This window comes from Eptesicus fuscus, chromosome 22, assembly GCF_027574615.1.
Source record: "Eptesicus fuscus isolate TK198812 chromosome 22, DD_ASM_mEF_20220401, whole genome shotgun sequence".
Taxonomy (NCBI): Eukaryota; Metazoa; Chordata; class Mammalia; order Chiroptera; family Vespertilionidae; genus Eptesicus; species Eptesicus fuscus.
The window spans coordinates 34,937,333-34,949,743 of record NC_072494.1 but is presented as its reverse complement, the minus strand read 5'-3'; the positions used below and the strand labels follow the sequence as shown (position 1 = coordinate 34,949,743).

Genomic DNA, 12,411 nt, shown 5'->3' with positions numbered 1-12,411 from the left:
AGATGCCTCTTTCTCACTTCATAGTCAATCTGGAAACCTGGTGGACCACTTGAATTACTTAGAAAAGTGTTTAATGCTCTCAATATTAAATATCATTTCTCCTGTGTAGAGAATATACAGAGAAGGTCTTATACTTATGGGAAATGATGTCAGGTTCAAAATAAGGTGAAGCTGATTTAAAACATTCTGCATCCAAAATGAGACATTATTTATACTCCAATGTACTTTGATTTTGTAAGTGTCCCAATATTCTTTATTCCTTCCTCTATCACCAGCTGATCCTAAGATATTAGTTTACTCACAAAGTCCCTCTAACCCGGGATTTGTCCCATGGGCATTTGGGGCCAGCACCAGGGGCATTTTGGACCAGTAATTCTTTGTTGTGGGGGGCTGTCCTGTACATAGGGTGTTTAGTAGCATCCCTGGCTTCTACCTACTTGATGCCAGTAGCAAGCTTCAAGTTGTGACAATAAAAAATGTCTCCAGACAGTACCAAATGCCCCCTGAGGACCAAATTAGTCTTCGTGTGAGGCCACTGATCTTTCTCAAGTTTATAAATGAAACCAGTTTCCCTTTTCAAGCCTCTCTTGACTAAACTTAACCTTTCCTTCCAATAAGTCCAGCTCTGGTCCCACGCAGAGGAGACACTGCTGCTTAGTGACTAAGATTGTGGACTTAATGGCCTGACAACTTGGGTTTAAATCCTGATTCTGCCATTTACTGGCTGTGTGACCTTGGATGTGAGAGTTAATCTCTTTACAGCTCAGTTTTCTCATCTTTAAAAGTGGAAATAAGGACATGTCTTTCACAGAGTTGTTGTGAGGATTAAATGAAGTGATGTACATAAAGCGCCTGACACACAGCATGTACTAAGTGGTAGAAATTAAACAAACACAAGTCCCAAGCTTCCTGGCCGCTTAGTTGAGAAAAGGCATTGGACTCCCAGACAGTTGCTTTGATGGAAAATTGGAAAATTGTATCCCTCTCCTTTTATACTACTTCCTTCCTGTGGCAACTCCAGTTTCACTTGATGTGGATTTTATTCCTTCTCAGGCTCTTCCCTGATTTATTGTGCAGGTTTACAGGCTTCATCGGATTGTTGTCTAGGTCACAGGATCGCTTCAGGGATGAAATGAGAAAATGTGCCTGTAGCACTTGGCACCAAGCCAGGAATATACTAAGTGCTCAGGAAACGATAGCTGCCACTGTTATTGCTGCTGCTTTTCTAATTCCTATGAGAGAGGGTGTTTGATTTGTGTAAAGCAGACCAGCCCTGGCCGGTGTTTCTCAGTGGTTAGAGCGTTGGCCCCCACACCCCAGGGTTGCAGGTTCAATTCCAGTAAAGGGCATGTACCTGGGTTGCAGGTTCAATCCTGCCCTTAGTTGTGGGGGTAGGAGGGTGGGCAGGAGGTAACAGCTCCATGTATGTCTCTCACATCAGTGTTTCTCTCCCCGCCCGCCCCCCTCCCTTCTACTCTCTCTAAAAATCAGTGGGAAAAATATCCTCAGATGAGGATTAACCAAAAAAAAAAAAAAAAAAGGCAGACAAGACAGATCCCCAGGATACCAGGCCAGGAGGCTTTTTTCCTTCCCCATTTTATATCTGAAATATCCAAAAAGTATAGGTTACTTCATAGGCTGTGCTACCCTCTTCAGGGTTTCTACCCAGGCTTTGCTCTGGGGTCTGAGTGGTGTTGTTGTTTCCTATCTACTTGGCGTTGTGAGATGACTAAGGGATAGAAATTACTTGGCCAATATAAAAGAGTAATGATGACGAACAATAAACACAAATAAATAATACATGGTGGAAGACAAGAAGTCATTTTAATAATAAGGCATGTTGGCTCAGTTCAAATCCTGCTTTCCTGTGCTTTAGAGTGGACTTTAATATATAATATTAAAACCCACTCCAAACACCTAAGAATTTTTCTCTTTGGGCCATGAAGACATTGCTTCATGAGAGGTCTGGCTAGGCCTGTTAGTCTGTAAGGCAGAGAATTGACCCTATTGGTTTGACCTCTGGGGTGGGGTCTGGGGTGTGTCTTGCAGGTCATGAAGACATATCACATGTACAATGCCGACAGCATCAGTGCTCAGAGCAAGCTAAAGGAGGCAGAGAAGCAGGAGGAAAAGCAGATTGGCAAATCGGTAAAGCAGGAGGACCGGCAGACCCCACGCTCCCCTGACTCCTCGTCCAACATCCGCATTGAGGAGAAGCACGTCCGGAGGAGCTCAGTGAAGAAGATTGAGAAGATGAAAGAGAAGGTGCGTGTGCTCCGGCAGTGGGAGGGGCTGGGGAGGCACATTCTGGAAGTCAGGACTAATCTGAATCTCCCAGTAGGCACAGAGCAGAACAAGGAAGCACCAGGTTCTTTTGGTGCCTAATGACCCAAAGTTTGTCCTTGATGTCTGCCCAGAAGGAATCTGGGATCTGGGAGGACCTGGGCAGGTGGGCTCCTGGTTTTTCACCTGTAGCAGACAAACAAGACACGCAGTCACCTTTCCCAAGCCTGGAAGGGGACTGTAGATCTAGGGTTTGGCTTGGTGTCAGCTGCTCAGAGGTGGATGTAGTGACACCTCCTTCAAGGTAGCCATGCAAGGATGGAGAATGGTATTTGCAGATAGAATCAAAGTGGGACACGCATCTAAAGTAGGGAGCCTCATTAACCTTTCCTGGATTGATCTACATTGTGCCCTTGAATCTCATTAAACAGATTTAGAACCCAATTTAAGGAAGATGCGCATAGGGAGTAGCAGCACAATTGTGGTTGTCGAATGTACTGTACTTTCATCTTTTAGAGAACAGACTCCTCTTTTTTAAAAAAAGTAAAATTGAACTTTCGTTCCCTTTTCAGCGCCAAGCCAAGTACACAGAGAATAAGCTGAAGGCCATTAAAGCCCGGAATGAGTACTTACTGGCTTTGGAGGCAACCAATGCGTCTGTCTTCAAGTACTACATCCACGACCTGTCTGACCTTATTGATGTAAGTGCTGAAAGCTGGGGCTCCAGGGTGCCTCTTTCCTGGTTTCGGAGATCTGGTCAGGCGTCCCCGGTTCTATTGCTCAGGCAGCTCAGGGATTTTGAGAACAATCATAAAGAAAGTAGCCATGATCCATCCGGGGCTTGCCATGCACCAGGTACCAGGTGAAGCACTTTACACTACCTCCCCTTCAGTTCTCATCAGCATCCTTGGAGCAAGACATTATTATCTCCGTTGTTACAGGTTAAATCCACAGAGTTCAGATGACTCACCCAGACTTGGCTAATAAGTGGCAGAGGCAAAATGTGTACCTAGGTCTGATTACTAACCCATGCTCTTAACCACTATGCACTTCTGTCTCCCTTAAATCAGCTACTTGCACGTAGAAGTGAGTGGCAAGAGCAAAAGCATTAGAATGCCGTACCTTACGTTTATAACTTAATGTTTCTCAGTCTTATCTCATTTGATTGTCATATCGCCCTTTTGAATCAGTTTTACTATCTTCAGTTTGGCAGGCGAGAATTCTAGCACTGAACCGCCCATGCACCAACCTATCTTCATTTTGTAGATAAGGAATGTAGGGGTTAAGAGGTTTACCTACCAAAGGTTCGCTGCGAATTTAGGTCCTGGTTAGGAAAGTATTCAGATGCCCCTGACACCTGGCTCGTACTTCTTGGTATGTGACACCAAGACACTGAGAGAAGCTGGATAGTAGGCACATGTGTTTTGCATGGGCCAGGCACCAGGGTCAAGTTTTTTGACTTTGGCCTTATGGGTCAGCCTTGCTCTCCTGCTGCTTTCCCTCAAACCTTGTAGTGGGTGAGCCTTGCAATTCCTTCCACCTGCAGACTCCAGTCTGACCCAATTCCTGAACCAGTGCTGACGGAAGCTGCTTAAGTGTACTGTACACCGTTTCTCACTTCTCCCTCCAGTCATTAGAGGGCGGGGCCTGGACCCAGCTGACTTAGCATCAGCAGCCCAGTCTCCAGGGCTTCAGGCAGATCCTAGCCAGTCTCCTTTCTGAGGCCTGAGGTTTGCCTCTTGCTGTCAGCGGGTAACAGCTGGGCCTGCAAGCCTCTGGCCAGACCTCTCATACTTGCCTGCCTGTCTGCCTTGGTTTCTCCACAAACAAACCTGCCACATTCACAATATCATCTGGGGTTCTGGTCTAAGATTTGCCTAACTTGCTGGATTCCATGTGGCTATTTTGGAACTGTGCTTTCTCTCCCCCTCCGCTCCCCAACCCCTCTGGCAAACTGAAGAATTAGAGTAGGTCGTTGGTACTTAAACCTGGTGTCACGTCAGAGTTGCTTGGGGAACTTTTCCAAAACACGGATCCCTGTCTCTTGAACCAGGGATTTTTGACTCAGTAAGTTTCAGCCCCTTAATGCCCTGGGTGCCTTTGTCCTCCTGGGTAAGTGGAGCTCTGGTCGCTGTTCAGGTGCCTCTTTGTTCTCCCTGCTTGTTGATGCCAATCTGAACACTGTCCTTCAATGGAGGTCAGAGCCCTAAACAGGATCCTTTCTCCTCCTCAGGGGAACAGCTCCTCGCTGGGAGAGAGGCCTGTTCTCAGCGTGAGGACGAGAATCACTTCTTTCTTATGCTCACTGTCTGCTGCTTATCTCACACTTGGCCAGTCAGACTGCCAGTCCACCACCTCTTCTCCTGTTCTGTCCTTTTCTTTTACCCCCAGGGCAGCTTTGCCAGTCACAACCTTGGCAATCCATGGACCCTCCATGAAATGTTAGTAGGTGTTTTAACACGCCCTATCCAGCTATTTTGTACCTTAGACTCCTCATTAAATATATATATTAAGAGCCTGTCTTCACAGAATGCCTCAAGAAGCACCATGGGAAAGAAGCCTGCCAGCCTCCGTAGTACTCAGCTAGGGCATGGGTCTGGGTTACTGTGAGCTAGTCCAGGGTGCTAGCATTCCAGGCCACACAGGTACTACAGTTGCTCTTGTTTTATTTTGTTTGATGTTGGTTTAGTTTTGTTTTTTTCTTGAGGTGGGACAGATTAATTACTCTTTAAGAAAGGCCGATAACATTTTTCTGCTTTATAAATGTTTGGTAAATATTTATTTGAGATGAGGCTGTGTGCTCAGCAGTAGGCATACAAAAGGGAATAAAATAGTTTTTGCCCTAGAGGTAGTCATAGACATAGAAACAGACAGTGTCTACGCAGTGGGCTCACTGCCGCACTAGAGGGAAGCACAGGGCCCCAGGACAGTATTTTTCAGACCTTAGGTCACCATCCATTCGGGAGTCATACAGTCACTTTCATGAGTTGACTTATTTATTTTTTTAATGATTAAACCAGACTGGAATAGAATAAGAAAGAAAATATCAAGGTATGTCGCGGTAGTAAAGTTATGTTTTATTTGGTGAAACTGTTATGTTAGATAAGTGTACATGCTTGCACACCCATGAACGTGTGTGTGTGTGTGTGTGTGTGTGTGTGTGTGTGTGTGTGTGTGAGATGATGTAAGATATATTTCTCTCGCCCTGACCGCTTTGGCTCAGTGGATAGAGCATCGGCCTTCGGACTCAAGGGTTCCAAGTTCGATTCCGGTCAAGGGCATGTACCCTGGTTGCGGGCACATCCCCAGGAGGGGGTGTGCAGGAGGCAGCTGATCGATGTTTTTCTCTCATCGATGTTTCTAACTCTCCCTCTCCCTTCCTCTCTGTAAAAAATCAATAAAATATATTTTTTAAAAAGATATATTTCTCACTGTGAGCTAGAGATCAAAAAAAGTTTGAGAGTCGCTGCGCTAAGAACAGAGGAAGATCTCTTAGTCTCCTCTCTAAGCTCGTGAGGGCAGGAGCCAGGTCTTCTCTTTACCTTAATACACACATACTTAGTACATACATATAGAGCTTAATACTTAGCTGAGTGCATAGTTTATTCATTGAAGGAAGAAAGGAATAGAAGGAGAAAGAAGATGATGATTTCCTAGCCAAGATTTTTTTCTTTTTGTTCCTTTTAATAATGTTTTGAGATATATTGTACATACAATAACTGAACTTAAGTGTTATAGTTTCAAGATAAATTCATATACTCTTGTAACCCACATCTCTATTAAGATATAGAATATTTCCATCACCTTAGAAAGTTCCTCTTTTCTTTTCCCAGTCAATTCCCCCTCCCCAAGGCCACCACTGTTTTGAGTTCTTTCACCATAAATTAGTTTGACCTATTTTAGAACTTCACAAAATGGGGTTATAGAGTGGATGCTTTTTTATAGCTGGCTTCTTTTGCCCAGCATGAGGTTTTTGAGCACCATCTACATTATTGCATGTGTCAGTACTTCCTTTTTCTCGCCGCTCTTTGCAATAAAAATGGCCAAAAGGATGCTTTGGCAGTGAACCAGCAGGAGTGAGTGGTGAGCCTGGGTCCGATGGCATTCTGATCTTGGCAATATCCAGAACTTGCTTTAAGACATGGGATGTGTCTTATTCCAGTCTGTGCCCTTTGTGTGATGCCTCCTTCCTAGTGGGTTGAAACTCAGTGTGTGCTGCAGACAGTAAGGATGAGAAAAGTTCTTCTTGTTGATGTCAGTACACTGGCACAAGGACTAGCCTTTGCCTTCTTTGTATAAAATAGTATAAAATTTAAACTCAGACTGTAGCCATCCATGTGAGGCATCTGACACACACCAGGAAAACCCGACTTCAGGCCAAAAGGACATTTATTCTGAGCTGACTTGATGGAGTCTAAGAACTATAGGCTCGTTGGAATGTGATATTCCTCCCCCATACTCCTGTGGCTCTGTCGCCCCAGGAGCAGATGGATGAATGAAGAACAGGGCATTGTTCTCTTGCATAGCTGGGGTGTTGCGCATGCTACGTTCATCGGTGGAGAATCTGTGACATCGTGTGCACCCAAGTCAGACATGAGGGAACCCAGCTTTCTGGACAGGAAAGTTTATGTAGGGCAGTTATTTTTTCTCTTCTGTGTGAGCTTGAAGTGTGTGTTATTATACCCACTTTTTTCCCTAGGCCTTCTCTAGAGTCTCAGGGTAAGGGTTTCAACTGGTAAAGGGTTAATGAGCTGTCAACTCATGTCATCACACATCTGAATGGGCTATCATTAAATTCTTATAAAAAATTGATTTCCCCTGGGAAAGTTTCATCAAACATTTATATAACCCAGAAATGGCCAAGGGAGCCCAGCTTGGTATAGAACCCATCAGAAGCCATGGAGAGCATGTTTTGTCCCCACTGTGAGCAAAATGATGTCTGCCGCGACTCACTGGGATTCTCCTAGTACTCCTGAAATACAGGGTGCGGCAAAGGTAGATTTTCAGTTGTTCGTCTGGAAAAGAATATATGAACTGTGTTTCGTGTACTCAGAATTGTAAACCTACTTTTGCCTCACTCTGTATTCAAATCTCATTACCTCACCTTGCCAGAAATTGCTTCTTTGCTAATAATGCCTCTGTTTTCAGCTGTTCCCTTGCAGACTTGTGGATAGCAAGGCTCTGGAAAACCTAGTTTGCATCTCCCTGGTTAGCGGAAGGTTAGAGGAGCCAAAGGGTATGTTGTGAGTCAGACCCCCGACTCACTGGCACCCAGAAGCTATAGAACGCTTATATAATAGAGGCAGTGGACCATCCCCAGCCAGCACCCTGCCCTCCACGGGCCATGCAGGGTGAACAACACAAAAGGCTTCAGTGGCTCCATCACCACTTGACTCACATTCGTATGCAGCCTAACTGGGTTGTTTTCTGAGAGCTTGGAATCGTGGCTTCAGTCAATCCACTGATGTTGATTAAATGCCTACCAGGAGCAAGGCCTAATGGTGAGGGATTTAAAAATGAAGTAAGACATTGGCCATGCCCTCTTTGAAGCTTGCCTTCTGGTGGGGGTGATACGAAATGGCAAGTCACAGAGTGAGGAAGTGTATTCTGTGTCACATGAGGGCTGCTGATGAGTGTGGTTTTGAGTGGAGGCCAAGGTCAGTACATGCCAGGGTTGCAGAGCTGTCTGGCTTCCCAGAGGCTGGGAATTTCATTTGGATCTTGAAGGTTGGGTCCAATTGCAATGGGTGAGAGGAGTGGGAAACATTTCAAGAAGAGAAAATGCTAGGAGCTGAAGCGTAGACGTAGTGAATTTGGGGATATTGATGACTGATGTTTAAATGTCTGCATAGTGTTATACACACACACACACACACACACACACACACACACACATATGTATGTATGTATGTATATGTAAGTATATTGCCTGTTATTGGCCTCACAATAACCTATGAGACTGCTGTTTTCCCTGATTGAGGTTTAGAGAGGTTAAGTAGCTTGCTCATAGTCATACAGCTGAATTGAGGTCTATGGTTTTTTCCAATATGTTACCCTAAACAGAGAGTGTGTCATTGGATTAGAGCAGAGGGGTTTGAAGAAAAAGCTAGAGGGGGATGATGTTAGATGGTCAGACTAAAGAGATTACAACTTGTTTTGGCTATTGATCTTACTCAAGTTATTTAACTCCACTTAGTAAATAGAGGCATTTTAAAAATTTCCAACTGAGGAAGGTGGTCTTGAATTTAGGGGGTAAAATAGAGCTATTCTAGGCTCTTCAGCAGGAGAGGGAAGCAGGTAGCACTGGTGTAAAATGATAAGTGTATGAATTAGGATAGAGGTGGTGAGAATGGAGAGAAAAGGAGGTTAGTAAAACCGTGTAAAGGTTTATGAAGGGCACCCTGCCTCCCCCTACATTCTCTTCTGCACTAAAAACCTTCACCCCCACCTCACCCCCAGCCCACACACTTGCTCAGCCCTGTGGGTAGTGCCACTTCTGTTCATTAGACTTACAGACCTAAGGAGGGCTTGCAGGCGGAAGGGCAGCCTGGCTAGAGCAGCAGGTCTCCCAGAGGAGGAAGGGCTCCTGCACGTGCAGCCTCCCAATCAGCCGCTTTTGTCTAGCGTCCATTTGTTCTTCCCTCTCCACTGAATTTAATGTCTTTCCGTCTCTAGTTGAGCTGTAACTGCTGTTCTTCCACTGCAGCCAGGCACCTGCCAGAGCCTGTTGGCACTGGACCCAGAGCTCAGCCTGACAGGCACTCTGTCGCTGAGCTTCTTGTCAGATGCTGGGAGGAGGAGGCAGATCACATGCTTTTTCTTCCCCAGTAGTGGCTGCTCCCAGTGTGATAGTGATGAAGGGGATGAAGGGGCAAGGCTGGGAACGAGTTGATTTGATGCCTGCTTATGGAGTGCAATGACAGTCAGGCAGATGGTCTTACTCTGTTCATGGTTCTCCTCTGACGTGTCTTCTTGGGTTTTGGATCTCAAAGCTGCTTATGCAATAGGGGGGATAATGGACGATCAAGCAGCTGGGATCTCTGGGTCCCTTGGGAGGGATGGGGAAGAATGTCATGGAGTTACAGAATGCTGTTGCTGAAGAGGGCCTTAGGGATTGTATTTTGTCAAGTATTTTCAGACTTTTTCTCTAGAAGGAGAGTTCTTTCTTCAAACCAGACCTTACAAAGAATGCCAATGTATTCAATAGAAAAAAGAGCAGAGTTGGTTTGGTTGAAGCAGGGATAGGAGGCTCCAAGTCCTACTAGTTGGGCTGCCCTTTTACTGCTTCTCAAGGGCAGCCTGAGAAGGTTCTGGCACAGAACCATAGAGCTCTGGTCTACAGCTTGAAAACCACTGACCTGGCAAACTGTTCATTTTACAGTTGAGGAAACAGGTTTGGGGATGGGAGTGGCTTTTCCAAGGTTACTGGCTTACTATCCAGTACTTCTTTAATACTGTTGTCTCAGTCATGCCTTTTTTATTTTGCTTTAGAAAATCCGATTATTTTAACATGAATTTTCCCACTAAGACTTATATTTAGAAACTTTTGGCCTGATAAATGCTATTTCTATAGGGCAGGAGCATTAATGCTGAAATCTTTGTCTGCAGCTTAAGACCTATTCTAGAATGTTGGGAGTTGATGGGGGTGATCACTGACAGAGTCAGGCCCCCAGTCCTTCTCCCACCTCAAGTTCTGAGTTTGTGTAATTAACTGTTCTTGCAACACTTCTGACTTCTGGACTCTGAGTGTGGAAACGGCCTGGCTTGGTTGATATGTACTGACTTAACCACAGTAACCCTCAGGGAGTGGCAGGCTATATTTTTGTTATTGAATTTTGTTATAATGGTATCCCCAGAGAAATCTGAAAATAGGAGAGGATTCCCTTTAACTCTTAACTCTTCTCATGTTTACTGAATAGCACTGTACAAGTGCATGATTTGATAATTTTATTTTGTCCGAATGACTCCTCTTCTGAGCACCTCACAGTCCTCTAAGGTAGATTTTACCATTGAAATGGAAGTCAGGAACTGAGAAATCTCGCCCAGGTCTTGGAAGTCAGAGTGTCAACCTTCTTCCTGCTGCAGTCATTTCATTGCCATGGTCACCTCTGCTCTGGAGTCCACCCTCCCTTTCTGCCAAGCCCTGGGGCTGCCCAGGGTCTGCTCATGTGCTCTCCTCTCCACAGCAGTGTTGTGACTTAGGCTACCACGCTAGCCTGAACCGGGCGCTGCGCACCTTCCTCTCGGCTGAGTTGAACCTGGAGCAGTCGAAGCACGAGGGTCTGGATGCCATCGAGAATGCCGTAGAAAACCTGGATGCCACCAGTGACAAGCAGCGCCTCATGGAGATGTACAACAATGTCTTCTGCCCACCTATGAAGTTTGAGTTCCAGCCCCACATGGGGGACATGGTGAGGCTCCCCTCCCCTCACTTACTTGACTCTAGATTCACGACACTAAGGCCACATTATTCTGGGGAGAGTAAGGCCTGGCCTTCCCATCAGGTGAGTGAGGCACACTCCACTCATTCAGCAAACAGCTACTTAGTGCCTACTGTCCACTAAGCTTGACCGTAGATGTTGGGGATTAGAGCCCTCGGGAGCTTACAGGAGTTGAGAGAGAATTAGAAATATGCATTGGGTTGGGCACCCAAAGAGATGAGAAGGAGCAAAGGAGTGGAAAGCAGCAGGTGTGTTCTAAAAACTGCTACCAGTTTGGTAATGGTGAAAGGAAGAGGGAGAGGGGAGTCCAAGTGGTGAGGTTGGAAGAAGTGAGAGCTGAGATGGGCCAGATACCAATGGCTTTGTGGGGAGGGAAGGCTAAGAGAGGAATAATGTGCTCTTGTCATTTGGCAGAGTTCTGAAGGATCTTATTCTCCTAGGGTTAGAAGATTGCAATAAAAGATGTCGTTTTACTTGGGTGTTGGACAAAAAAGCATGGGTACCTACAGAGAGGACAGGAGCTGCGATGTCATCCAGGAGGCCTGTGCTGGTTGCCCAGGCAGGGGAGGCTGAAGCTGGGGCCCTGTTCTGGACTTTTCACCTTCAGTGACTGAAACAAGAAGGGCTTAAGTAAACGAAAGTGAGAGGGAAGAGAAGCTTCTAGGCTTCCATTACTGTGAATCTTTCGGTTCCAGTTCTGGTGTTGTGCTCACAAATGAGTAAACCCTATTATCCCTGTGGGTAGGAGCCACCATTTAATCTGCTCAAATAAAAAGGAAGATGGATAGGCTTACATAATAAAAGCTCAGGATGGAACCATCAGGCATGGCTAGATTGAGGAGTGGGAATTTTATGAGGACCCGGCTTTTCTCTGTCTGCTCCATGTCCTGTGTCGGTCCTATTCTCAGGCTCTTATCTTGTGGGGGCAAGATGACTACTCCCGCCTTATCTTTTTCTAGGTTGAAATCCAGTGGAAAGGGTATCTGCTTACCTCCTAGAAGCTCCCACAGTCTCACTTGTCTTCTTGGTTCTGATTGGGTGACTTGCCTATCTCTGAGTCACTCAGTGTGACTAGGTATTTGCATTCAGCTGATTGGCTTATGCCCAGGTCACATGCTCCATCCCCTTATTGAGGAGAGCCTCCATCCAAAGTACATGGCGTGAGTTGTGGAGTGGGAGTTTCCCTGGAGGGCAGTCAGACCAAAGTTACCAGACAGAGGTGGGTGCTAGGTGACCAAGAAACCATAGTGTCCTCTCAGCAAAGGATTGGCACTTGCGCTAAAATTAGCATCCAGACCTGTGTAGTAAGCCCTGCTCCATAATGACAGCTGCTGCAGTGTAACCAGAGGATCTGCTGTCATCAATAGGCCACTATAGAGAGTGGACATTTCATTCATAAAGACACAAATGTGGAGATGATTTCTTTTCTCTCCTTTTTTGGGAAAACCAAATCATTTACAGTCTGTTTCCATTGCTGTGGCTTGAGAAATGTCAGCGTCTGAACAGATGGGGAAGTGAGATGGCAGCATGTGCAATTAGAGCAGGGGAAGGAGTGTCACCAAACCCCAGGAAGCCCCATTCCTCACCTGCCCTCGCTTCTTGCCTTCCAAGCCCCTTCTCCAGCTGCCACTGAGACTGCTTCCCAAGAATCAGTGGAACTTGGGGACTAGCTGAGTGGTGCGATACA

The 12,411-nt window shown here is 45.8% G+C and overlaps 1 protein-coding gene across 13 annotated transcripts in view; it reads left to right on the top strand.

The window, feature by feature from the left end:
• Positions 1-12,411, top strand: part of SRGAP2 (SLIT-ROBO Rho GTPase activating protein 2) — a 242,140-nt gene that overhangs the window by 177,209 nt on the left and 52,520 nt on the right. For 10 of the 13 annotated variants that reach the window (XM_008154184.3, XM_054711645.1, XM_028129250.2 and 7 more), the window contains exons 6-8: positions 2,050-2,265; positions 2,856-2,984; positions 10,470-10,694. In XM_008154184.3, coding sequence (XP_008152406.1) covers positions 2,050-2,265; positions 2,856-2,984; positions 10,470-10,694 — 570 coding nt within the window. The remainder of the gene's footprint in view (positions 1-2,049; positions 2,266-2,855; positions 2,985-10,469; positions 10,695-12,411) is intronic. The other 3 variants (XM_028129255.2, XM_028129253.2, XM_028129262.2) reach the window with 1 other exon arrangement.